Consider the following 12,560-nt stretch of genomic DNA (forward strand, 5'->3'; position numbering starts at 1 on the left):
ACGTAAAGGTTGGAGCAGATCATATTTTAAACCCCAGAAGCTTGGTCTGAGCCATTGGGCGCTCTGGATGTAATTCTGCAGGTAATTTGAACGATGCGATCTAATTTCAAATGTCCTGCTCTGACGAGTGCAAAAGCAGCATAATTTTTAATTAGTGGGTAAACAGTAAATAATGGATGGTGGTAAGTGGACACCGCTGTTAATTAAAAATCCATGGTTGATAAAAATCAATTTGGCCCATGCATTGAACTCAGTCTAACAGGTCCCTGTGAAAAGTTGTGCAATTGGCCCACAGCACCATCTGCTTCCCATGTTCCTTTAGCTGAGACTTTTCGGGGGGGGGCAAAAGGAGGGGGCGGGGATGGGCAGGAAGAGAGGAGAGAAAGAAAAAAATCAAAAAGCTACCGCAAACGCTGCAACAGAACAACGTGTGCGGATTCATTTGTAACTGGTTAATTTAATTTTTGCCACCTTTAAACGGAAGCTCTGCACACGGCCGAGAGGCGAGGGTAGGCTCCACTCTGGTCTTCCCGCAAAGAAGGTCCCCAGTTGTGTTTCGTGTCTTGTGTGTGTCTGTTCTGAATACAGTGAGATTTCGCGTAGTCTCCTGACTTCATTAAATCCTAATTTCTCATCGAAAAACAAGACAAGCTAGAACACACTCAGCAGGAACACGCTATCTGAGGACTCACCACAAAATGTAACATCCAGGGCCATCTCTTTTCTTGCCTTCAGAGAGTACGGGGGAGAAGGCTTGTTTTCTTTTCAACAGAAAACATTTCCTCAAGAAACAAAGCTTTGTGGAAACAATGTCAGTATAATTTTCAGGGCCCGTTTGCTATTTTGCTCTGAGACACAAGCTCGATTTTCCTACCAGGCAAGTAACGCTGACCCCTTTGTCCTTTCCTTCCCTCTGCTTCTCCAAATCAACATTCTCCAAATCAACACGTTCAGATAGGTTTCCTTGACACTGGTGATGTTCACATTAACCCGCAGAACTGAATCCAGGGGACCCCGTGTCTCCCGGTGAGGGTGCTTGTAGGAGCATGAGAAGGTTCAAGATGCTGACTCGGAGGTATGCCCTGGCTCAGGATCCCTGATGGGACACGCTGGCAATTTGGCCCAATTTCAGTGCCCACCCCCACACCACAACGTCCTGCTTCTGGCCCTCAAGAAATGAGATGTGCCCGAGTTACTACGGAACTGCCCACAAGCTTCTTTTTCAAGAGTCCCCTTGCTATGCCCTCACCCTACAGAGTGGCCCTGGGAGCCCTTGGGCAGCCCGAGTGGCCACGACGGGTCCGTGTGGGGCCAGGGCAGCCCCGGCTGGCTGGAAGATGGTTTTCATTTCTCCTGTTTGTCTGGTTAAAACCAAGACTTTGCTGTCGGGCACACGGAGTACAGCAAGGACCCAGTGCTGCGTCAGCATTTTTACCCATGTGCTTGTTCATTCGTTTATTCATTCATTCATTCGTTCGTTCAGCAAATTCATTGCCCCAAGTCTGGACAACAGCCCCTTCCCCCTCACTGGGATGGAAGACAGCCAATGGCGGAACCGTCGGGCCAGTCCAACCACCTGGGCTTTGTCATCTGTCACATCTGGGCAGCACGTGCGCCCTGCCATCGAAGGCCAGCTCACGCAGCCTCTCTGCCCTGTGAGGGGAAACTAATGCTCACGCCGTCTCTGAGTGTTGTCGCAAAGATCAGGCAGTGACTAAAACCTGTGGGACTGATACGCAGTTAACAGAAACCGTGGCTCCCATCACTGCTGTGGCCGGCCTCACCTGCGCTTTCTCTGCGGGTCTCTGGGGACCCCAAGAGTCTCCACATGAGACCCCAGGCCTCCAGGAAGTGAGGGATCTACTCAGCCTCATTTTCCTGAGAAGCTGCTGGGGCACAGTGCGTTTGGGGGCCCCATGCCCCACCAGACAGCTGCCGAGGGACAGTGTGGGGACCTCGGGCCTCCCCAGGCCTTCTCCGGTGGTGCCAGGAAGGTGTGGTGTGCGGTGGAGAAGGGGGCAGAGTGTACCTTTCATTTGCTTCTCCGCACAGCCCACAGGCCTTTCTGGGGCCCCCTCGGCCCCTCAGGGCCTGTGTCCCCAAGCCGGCCCCTGAGCACTTGGCCCACAGGCTCGGTGGGAGGAAGTGCCTTTGGAAAGCCTGCTGCAGGGGCCGGCCAGCAGGTCGAGGCCGCCGCCCCTGAACACAGCCTGTTGCTGTAATATTTGGCCCTTGCTCGCCGCCAAGCTTCCCACACATCCCGCCATCTGGGCTCTGTCAAGCCCAACCCTCTGAGTGGAGATGACGGTTTCTGGGGAAATCGCTGCTCCGTAGCAGCTGAAGACCCTGGTGCTCTCGCCTTGGGACAGCAAGCAGAAGAGATTGTGAACAGTCCCAAGGCCAAGGCTGGCTTGTCTCCAGAAGATGAGCACATGTGGGGGTCACTCAGGAGGTCCTGAGGCCCCTGCTGCTCACGGCCATCATCCCCGAGCCTCCGATTGCTCCCCAATCCACCCCCCCACCCCGGTCAGCAATGCGCATCAGCCCCAGTACCCACCATGAATTTACTGGGCACCCACTATGTGCCAGGTGCTGGCCTGGGGTCCGTGGTGTGCAGACGGACTGCACGTGGGCCCAGCACCAAGGAGGGACAGTTACGCGAGTGGCCTCCAGAGGCAGGTAGCAGTTCTGGCCTGTTCCATAGGGCAGAGGTCAAGAAGGACCTGGGCTCTTCGGGGGATGGGGGGGTGAAGTCCCACTGCCCCAGCACCTCAGTCTGAGTCTAGAGGGCCCCTTGTCCAGGAGTGCAGAGTCCTTCAGCCACCACGTGGCAGTGCCTGGCCACAGCAGGTGAGTCTTTGGAAGGTCTGGCCTTCTGGAAGTCTGGCGTGGCACGGTAATTCTCAAAGGCTTTCCAGCTCAGGAGTCTGGGGTCGTCTCCCTCCAGAAGGCTAGTATTCCATGCCGGTCACAACAGAGGTCCGGGAGATGATGAGTCCAGACGCTGACCGAGGCGCCCTGCCTTGGGTGTGGCTGAGGAGGAGCTGGGTGCCCCTGGCAAGGGGGCGAAGGCAGACCCTGGCTGGCTCTCTGACCCTGCAATGGCCCAGGATGGGTTGGGAGGGCAGGTGGGGCCGGCAGAGTTTCTGGAGCGATCACTAACCCGTGTCTGTCTGCTTTGCAGTCCGCACCCCAGAGGCGACTGGGACGGCAGGGGTTAGCCGCCTACACTGGGAACCCCGCTGCCAAAAGCCCCTGCCCAACAGAGCACCCATCACTGCGCTGCTGCCCCCACGCCTCGACGGGCCCTGGGTCTCCACCGGGTAAGACCCTGAGGTCACCCCGATCACAGGCCCCTGGGCAGGGAGACTTCACCCTCTCCGAGCCTCAGTGTCCCCATGGCACGATTCATCCCGTTGCCCAAGAGGCCCGCAACCTGCCAAACGTGGTTTTGCTGCCCGCCTCCACAGTGCGAGCCTGGCAGGCAGGACGCGCCCCCGCCGCACGCGGCCACGGATGAGATCCGTGTGTGCAGCACACCGAGCACCCAGGATACAGTACTTGCTGAGTGCCCACTAGGTATGGGGGAGCCACTGTGGGGACGGGCACCAAACACGCTGACAAAGAAATAAGTGTGGTAAACTTGAGATAGTGCTAAGCTCTGCCACAAAGGGCACAGAACCGAGGATGGGACAGCCAGTGACCCGGGGGGGCTTCTCAGAGGTGGTGACATCCAGTCAAGAGCTGAAAGACGAGTCAGCCGTCCAGAGACCCATGGGAAGAGCCAGGCAGAGGGAGAGGCTGGTGCAAAGGTCCTGAGGCAGGACATGGCAGGCCAGAGGGGGTCCGGGGGTCCTGCTGGTTCACTGAATTCTCTCCCTAACTGGACAGGCTTGCCTGACATTTCAGGGGCCTGTTTGCTGCTCTGGGGCAATGGGCCTTGTGCTCTAACCCTCATCCGCGGGGCACAAACTCTACAACCGTGGTCCGAGTCCTCCCTCCTGGGTGAGGGAGAAGGGAGGCAGTGGCCTCCTCCACACCTAGTACATCCTTTCCTTCCCCCCCATCCCCTTAGGGCCAGCCCTGTTCTGGGGTCAGGGACTGGCCTCTCCACGTCCTCCGTGCACCTCCTGGGGTCAGGGAGAAACTCGACTGCCAAACATCTGTTAGCACTCTGGGTGGAGGGAGGGGACATGAGCTCTGTAAAGGCACTTTGGATGCGTTCCCAGGCTCTACCCCCACCCTGACTCCACAGTCCAGGTAAGATCCAGGCGCCACTGGGTGGGTCACCCTGAGACAGAACTGGGCTATGGGAAAGGTCAGAACTGGGTGTAGTCTGCTTCTGCCCTGAGACGACAGCATTCCAGGATGGTTCTTCTAGAAACTTCTAGAACTTTCTTCCTAGAAAGTTCCTCTGCGTGCTCTCCAGACAGCGTTTGCTGCTTCCTGGAGGCAATGCAGGGAACGATCCAGAGTCTAGGAATCACTGAGGTTGTCCGCTGTGGCCTGCTGCGTCCCATTAGGCAAATCTCTACCCCCAGCCCTGTTCGAGACTCAGGTGAGGACAGGACTGCAGCCCACCTTCAGGTGTGTGAGTCACCCCCTCCGTCTTCCACCACCTCCTGTACTGGCATTTCCTTACCATTTTTCTTTAAACCAGCTTGCTTCTGTTTACCTAAATATATTCATTTATTTTTACAGCTTTATTGAGGTATAATTGGTATACAGTAAACTGCACACATTTACAGCATACTATAATTATTTTTAAAGGAAGTGTAATATCACCCCAGATAGGGAGAGCAGAGCCACACCTGCCATAAATAGGAGGTAACTGTAAGAAGAAAGTCAAACATAATTAAATTCTCACTAGATCCGTTGCCTGCCTCGGGTCCTGAGTCTGTTTTCTCTGGGACGAAAGGGAAGTTGGCATTAAAGGCACGTTAGCTCCCACAGAGACTTTCTCCTTAACATAATCAGAAAGATTGAAAGAAAAGAAAAGGGAACTGTTTTCGTGCTGGGTAAGAACATGTTTCCTTCGCTCCATCAGCCTTGCTATGAAAACTACTGAGAAAGTAACAGTAACAGTGGTACGTGTTCACAGGGGCGTGTGAAGGGGGCCCCGCCGGCTCTGTTTCCCCCTGGAACTCACGCAGCATCCACCCCATCTGCATCCCCAGCACAAAGTCTCAGCAGCTCCCCTGCCCCCAGTCCAGGCTGCAGCCATGGGTCCAGGAGTCATTTAGCTTCTCTTTGTGCCCATCCCCACCCTGTGCTTGCTTCACCACCAGCAGAAGCTATTCCGGGGGCCAGGTCCGGCCCACCGCCTGTTTTTGTAAATAAAGTTTTATTGGCACACAAGCATGCCCCGCCCCACCCCATTTACTTATTGTCTCCGGCTGCTTTAGCTCTAGAGACCACCTGGCCCACCAAAACAAAAATACTTATTATCTGACTCTTTACAGAAGTTGGGTGACCCCTGGTTTAGACCAACAAACCCGTCACAGGCATGAATGAGACTTGGTCAGGGAAGTCAGCCTAGCGAATGGGAGGCTGGAAGTAACTGCCCATCAACCACGAGTCCCTCAGTGAGGCCCCGGGGCGGGTCTGCTGTGTACCAGGCTCTGGGCCAGGGGCCAGGGATTCACTGGGGAAAGAATGGGGAGGCCACTGCCTCCTGGAGCTCATGGCACGGGGCCCCCCAAATGGTGCAAAGAAGCGTCTGTTTCCCAAGCACCTCCTGGGCACTGTGCCTCATGCTTCCTGGAAACCCCGACTGTGGGTCTGATGCCCCCGTGTCACAGAGGAAGGAGCGGGCATTATCCACAGCTGCTGAGGGGCAGGAATGGGATTTGAACCCAGGTCCTTGGGCTGCGAAGTCTGCGGACTTCCTGGGCCAGTAGGTATGAGGACCCATGCCACGAGGGGGGATGTCGGCTGAAGAAGGCAATTAGGGTTGCAGGGAGCAGAAGGAGGCTTTTGTGGAGGCCACAAGGCAAGTGGAAGGCCCTTGGCCTCAAAGGTGGGGCTGAGACCTCTCAGGGAAACGGAGGCTGTCGGGGCCCAGCTCTGATCCGAGGTCTAAAATAGAGGCTCCGGGAGCAGGAGCCCAGCCCAGAGGGAGAGGGGCTGACCGTGCAGGTTTTCCCTGCTCTGCCCAAACCCCATCTCTCTCTCTGACAGCTGTGAGGTGCGCCCAGGACCCGAGTTCCTCACCCGCTCCTACACCTTCTACCCCAACCGCCTCTTCCGAGCCTACCAGTTCTACTACAGGGACCCCTTCTGCCGGGAGCCTGCCCACTCCCTGCTCATCAAGGGCAAGGTCCGCCTGCGCCGGGCCTCCTGGGTCACCCGAGGTGCCACCGAGGCCGACTACCACTTGCACAAGGTGGGCATCGTCTTCCACAGCCGCCACGCCCTGCTCGATGTCACCAGGAGCCTCAACCAGACCTGGGCGGGCCGGGACTGTGCCCAGCGGCTGCCCCCGGCCCGGGCCTGGCTGCCCGGGGCATTGTATGAGCTGCTGAGCACCCGGGCCAAGCGGGACTGCACGGAAGCCCTGGGCTTCACCATGCATGAGCTCAGCCTGGTCCGCATGCAGCGCCGTCTGCAGCTGCAGCCCAGGGCCGGGCCCCGGCTTGTGGAGGAGCTATACCTGGGGGACATCCACACTGACCAAGTGGAGAGGCGGCACTACCGGCCCACGGGCTACCAGCCCCCGCTGCAGAGTGCCCTGGTGAGTCTGGGGCCCTGGGAGGACGAGCTCTGAGCCCCAGCCCAGGGGGCCCTCTATGGTCTGGTCCCTGCCTAGGACCCTCTCTGCATCCCCATGCTGGCCTGCTTGCCTCAGGACATTTGCACATGCTGTTCCCTCTGCTTGAGACATCTTTTCTCGGGTCTTTATGGGGCTGGCTTTTTCCAAAGGAACCACTGCTCAGCTTGTCTGTGTCCGATCCTCCTGACTTCCTTCTTGTGGGCCCCACAGGGTCCCCTTTTGCTCCTGCTGGGCACATGGACGTGGGCAGGTCTCTCTCAGTTCTCAGATCAGCTGTTGCCTCCAATCCTCCAATCCCCACTCGGCACATTTTCCAGCACTCAGCCTGCTCTGGGCTGCACGGTTTATTTCCCTGTTAACTGCCACTTTCTCCTCTAGAAATAGACTGCAAGGGTGGGGCCCCGTTCCCTCCTGTGTCCCCACACACGGCCAGGGTCTGGCACACAGTCAGGGCCAATAAATCTCAGTCAACGAGCAAGGGAGAGGTCAGCCCTCCTCCAGGGCTCTGCTGAACGGCCACAGAGCCCGTGGAAGGTGCCCCCCAAAGCTGTGTGTTGACCTCTCTGCTGTCTGAAGCTACAGATGTTGAGTGTACCCCTTCACACCAATGCCGGGTAACGCAGCAGCACTTCTCAGACTCTGTTCTCAAGATGCCATCACGTGGGCATCTTCTCAGAATGTAGATTCAGGTCCTGTGCTCTGGGGTGGGGCCTCTGACTCTGCATTTCCAACAGGCTCCCAGGTGGCCCACGGACTGCCCTCTGGGCTGGAGGCTGCCCTATAAAGAGAGATGTCCTTCCCCCACCCCAAGTCCAATGTGAATTTCACTTGAAGTGCTTAACCTAGATTTTAAATTAAGCGGTTACAAACACAGCGGCCCCGTTCGGGGAAGATCTGGTAGCCCTTCCCTGCCTGACGGGCACACAGGCAGGAAGACCTGGGCTTCCTTGTGTGATATATTCTTGGCATGTAGCGCAGAGCCTGGCCCACACAGGGTGGAGGCTCAGGACTTCTCCAGTGCAGCTGGTGAAGCCTCGGGACCACCACCCCCCACCTCAGAAAAATGTTTGTAGGAGCATAAAATAAAATACATAGAGTTTAAACAGAAACCAATTCCATTAAAACAGTTACCCAAGTCTTAAAGCATTATTTGTGACACAGGAATCCAAGGACCGTGAATCCTTTATTCTCCCTGAGTGTCAACATGTCCCCAGCATCTGCAACATTGTTACTAGGAGACAGGCAACAAGGTCAGAGGTTCCAGAAGTCACAGGGGTTTGAGCAACTACAAGAAAAGTTAACTTTTATCAGTTAGGGTTCATTGAAACTGAAGCCCAGGTAGGATGCCGTGTGCAGAATGTCTCTACTAGGAACCCAAGGAGTATTCTTCAAAAGTGAGAATGTATAGACTGGAGGCCGAAGTTTGGGAGCCCCTATCAAGTGAGCTCTTAGGCGAGCCTCACATCATTCAGCATGTATTGAGTGCCTGCTGTGTGCTCCGCACTCAAGGAGCTAAACCAGATGGGTACCTTCTCACCTCTGGGACCTCAAAGAAGGGCACTAGGGATGAGCCCTGGGACCCTCTTCTCCTCTCCCACCCCCTCCTCCCAACCCAGGATCTGGGGAGCAGAGAAGCAGCACAAGAAATTCTCATAATCAGAAAATCAGCCAGAGTTCTTTTCATGACGTCAGAATTATTCCCTTTTTGGCAGCCAATGTTCTGGGCTGGTCTGACGTTAATTCTACTTAGGAGAAGGCGCTGGCAGTGGGGTGATTACCGGCGCCCACCACCTCGTTAGGAGGGCAAACTGCTCTGAACACAGAGAGGATGGACCCCTGGGGCACAGAGGATGACAGTTTTCATGTCTCCCCAGGCAGGGCTCTGGGGCCGCGGACTCCTGCCCTCCTGCTGCCTGACCAGCCAGCGTGGCCAATGCAGCCTGCACTGTGACTGAGCCAGGGCAGGAATGTGTGCCTACATGAGCAGTGCCAGATGTACAGACATTAAATTAAATATCTGCTCAGCAACTTCCCCCTCCCCAGAAAAAAAAAGAGAGAGACAATTTCAAAGAAGAAAATGCTGCAGATAAACCCCCAGGTAACGAATTAGTCGTTACCTTATGCTCTCTGGGGTCCGAGCCTTACCCATGACCCAAACCAGATGGTAAACATGAACATTTTTAGAAGTTAATTTAAAACCAAGTTGATCCCCAAATTCATTGCCTGGATGTAGAATCCTAATCAATCAGCCAACACTCGACCAAAATCATCTAAGCCTGGTGTCACCTCTGGGGGTTAATTAGAAACTGTTATGTGCTGTTTGAGAAATAACTTTATGTAACAGGTTTGAACCAGTAAGAGTTTGGCTTCTGCACAAGTGTGAATTCTGCTGGCTGGGGCCTTGTTTATTAACACGTGAAGCTCCGGACGGCTGCAGAAAGACGCCAGAAAGCGTTTCCATCTTCTCCCCTCAAAGCCATCGGAGGAGTGGACGCCTGTTCGCTCTCATCGCTCACCTGAAAGGCTCACTAGCTCTCAGTTTGTCTCTGTTATGCAGAAAACCACTTGCCCCAAATTACCAACCAGTATCTCAAACGTCCTGCCTGCAGAAGATCTCTCTTTTGTAGGGGGAGTCGGGGAGGACGGCCCTGGTGTTGTTTTGATGTAATGCATTCTGCTCTGTCGATACACACCGGGGTGACCACAGTCGGAATGTGGGTTAAAATGCCTAAATTAGACTCTTATCAGCCAGCCTGCCAATTACCGGCACTTCAGCTAACTACCCCACTAGCTCATTTCTTCCCATCACACTTTTGCAGCCATTTACTATCATTTCAAATTGCTTTTGAGGCCTCTGTCCTCGAGTCAAAATCCCCCCAAACCAAAAATAATATAATCTTTCATATTATGGAAATCAAGTCAAGTTCAGGTGCATTTCAGACACAAATAAAAAGAGCTGAAAAAGTGGCAATCTGAAAAAGGAAAAAAACCAAACTGTTTCTTAATCATCCGATAGTTTCTTTCCAGACGAAAACTCCTGAACGCCACTTGTTTGCCATAAAACTCACCCAACAGCAATCTGTGGAAATCGTTTGTTTTTTGCAAGAAAAAAAAAATGGAGCTGATTTCCCAGCCGGCTCTCCAGATGCCCCTCTTTTCCCTTGTCCGTCCCACCTGCGCCCCTGGCCTGAAGTTTCCTTCTGGAATGGCAAAAGCAGGGGACGCCTGCTAGGTCAGTTCCCACGTCACCCTTGCTTTGACAAGTGGTTGTTCCCAGGACATTTACCTTTCAGAGTCATGCTCTGGACTAAATTCTGGGCAACAGCTCCCTTTCAAAACACAAAACAAAAACAAATGCAAAAACAAAAAAACAAACAACAAAAAACCACATCAGGATGTCTCTATCTGGTTCCTTTTTGGCCTCTGCAGAGCTTTTTCCCTCCAAAATGCAGACTGACTACTCCCACACACTTTGGTTTGGCATCTGTTCCCCGTTGATGTGTTTTACTGTAAGCCCAGCTCTGTGACCCTGGAAAGCAGGGACAACTGTAAATAAGGCCAAAAAGAGAGCAAGGCCCATGCACAGCCTGGGGCGACGGAGGGCCGAGGCTGTAGCTGACCACTGGAGGGAGGCAGGTCTCCCCATCGTAAATAGCACTACCATGAACATCTTTGTGCTGCGTCTCTTTTCCACGATCCCCTCGGCGCACACTCTAAGCGGTGGGGTTCCACGGGCAAGAGTATTTTAACGGACCTTCGTCCCTGTCACCGCACGCACTTTCCAAGGCAGCGAGGGAACGACACTCACCTTCCCAGGGGGAGGTCCTTGAAGCTAAAGGAGCCTCTCTTCTCCACTGCAAGGTGGGGAGGGCACCGCTGTGAGGACAGCAGAGTTTTCAGTATGGAAGGGATGGGAAGAGGGGCCAGACGGCACGTTCTAGCCCACTTCCGCCACTTTCAGGCTGGAGACCGTGGCAGACAGCCAGGCCCATGGAGGTCCAGCATCTTCATTCCGAACGTGTAACACTTGCCCGAGCAGGGCTGAGCGCAACGCCTGGAGCTTAGGAGGCTCCTGAATGTGACTGCTGGGAGGGGCGGGGGGCAGGGGGAGTCACAGCGGGCCAGGAGAAAGGCAATAAACTTGAATGGTCAGATCTCAGGACCAAGCAGGATGGGTGTGAGAAAAGCCCCTTCCAAACCCCAGGGCATACGGCACCTCCACTCCATTTTTCCTTCATCCATCCATCCGTTCATTCGATCAGTATGTGCCTGCTGTGAGCCAGGCACCGTGCCAGGCCCTGGGGATGGAGTAGCCACAGGGGCCTCCCGGCTTCGGGAGCCTACCATCCAGCGAAGGGGACGGGTGTACAGAAGAGGACATAGGAAGTGGCAGGTCTATGATCTGGAGAGTTCTTGCTAAGGCCTCGCTGGGCTGAGACACAGGACCAGAAGGAGCCCAACAGGCCACACCTGGGGGGATTTCCAGGTAGAGGGACAGCAGGTGCAGAGGCCCAGAAGAGGAAGGAGCTTACTGAGATCCAAGAAGAGCAAAGCGGCCTTTGGGGCGGGAGGCAGGGAGTGACCCACGGGCGGGCCCCCGCGAGACCCCCGACCCCAGCCGCACCCTGACCCCTCCTCCACCTCCGACAACCACTTGTTTTTGTCTGTCCTCCACCAGCACCACGCCCGCCCCTGCCCAGCATGCGGCCTCATTGCGCGCTCCGACGAGCACCACCCTCCCGTGCTGCCCCCGCAGGTGGCCCTGCCCCTGCGCCTGGGTGGCCGCTGGGTCAGCCCTGGCTGCGAGGTGCGCCCCGCCGTGCTGTTCCTCACCAGGCTCTTCACCTTCCACGGGCACAACCGCTCCTGGGAAGGGTATTACCGGCACTTCTCAGACCCCGCCTGCCGCCGGCCCACGTTCACGGTGTACGCAGCCGGCCACTACACCGGGGCCACGCCCTCTAACAAGGTCCTCGGCGGCACCGAACTGGTGTTTCAGGTCACACGGGCCCGAGTGACTCCCATGGACCAGGTCACCACGGCCATGCTCAACTTCTCGGAACCGAGCAGCTGCGGGGGCCCAGGGGCCTGGTCCCTGGGGACCGAACGGGATGTCACAGCCACCAATGGGTGCCTGCCGCTGGGCATCAGGCTCCCCCACGTGGAGTACGAGCTTTTCAAAATGGAGCGAGACCCCCTCGGGCAGAGCCTGCTCTTCATCGGACAAAGGCCCACAGACGGGTCGAGTCCCGACACCCCGGAGAAGCGTCCCACATCCTACCAAGCTCCGCTGGTGCTCTGTGACGCAGTGGTCGAGGGAGGCTCCGGGCCCCCGCCACACAGGCCTCTGCGGAAGCCCCTCCGTGGTGGGGGGCCCTGTCCTCCGGTGGCCCCTCTCCCCGCCCTGCCCCTCGCTCTAGGGCTGCCCTTCCTCAAGTGGTTATGAAATTGGTCTCTGAGCTCTAGGCCGCCCCAGGGGACTCCCTCCGGGCACAGACTCCCCCACGTATCCCAGAGAAGGGCCCGGTCTTCCCTCTGCCCCGCTGTGGATCCTCACAGGGCCTTGCCGTTGTCAGCTGGCCTGGGTTGCGGGGCGCTCAGCGCCTGAGTCCAGCAGCACCGGCCAGGCCTAAGCCACAGCCAGCAGGTCAGCTGGAGTGTTGACTGTAAACCTGGGCGCGGCAAGGTCAAGTGCTGCGTGGTTCTAAACGCCGGCTCCCGATCTTCCTGGGCAGTAGGAGGCCCGCAGCCCCGTCTGCCGCCTAGTCCTTGGCGTTTTATGGAGCAG

General features: G+C 56.2%; 1 protein-coding gene across 1 annotated transcript in view; it reads left to right on the top strand.

The window, feature by feature from the left end:
* Positions 1-12,218, top strand: part of APCDD1L (APC down-regulated 1 like) — a 51,584-nt gene extending 39,366 nt beyond the window's left edge. Inside the window, exons 2-4 of the mRNA XM_019795612.2 lie at positions 3,185-3,323; positions 6,181-6,733; positions 11,451-12,218. Coding sequence (XP_019651171.1) covers positions 3,185-3,323; positions 6,181-6,733; positions 11,451-12,218 — 1,460 coding nt within the window. The remainder of the gene's footprint in view (positions 1-3,184; positions 3,324-6,180; positions 6,734-11,450) is intronic.
* The last annotated feature ends 342 nt before the right edge of the window (positions 12,219-12,560 follow it).

The sequence above is a fragment of the Ailuropoda melanoleuca genome, chromosome 13 (genome assembly GCF_002007445.2).
Source record: "Ailuropoda melanoleuca isolate Jingjing chromosome 13, ASM200744v2, whole genome shotgun sequence".
NCBI lineage: Eukaryota > Metazoa > Chordata > Mammalia > Carnivora > Ursidae > Ailuropoda > Ailuropoda melanoleuca.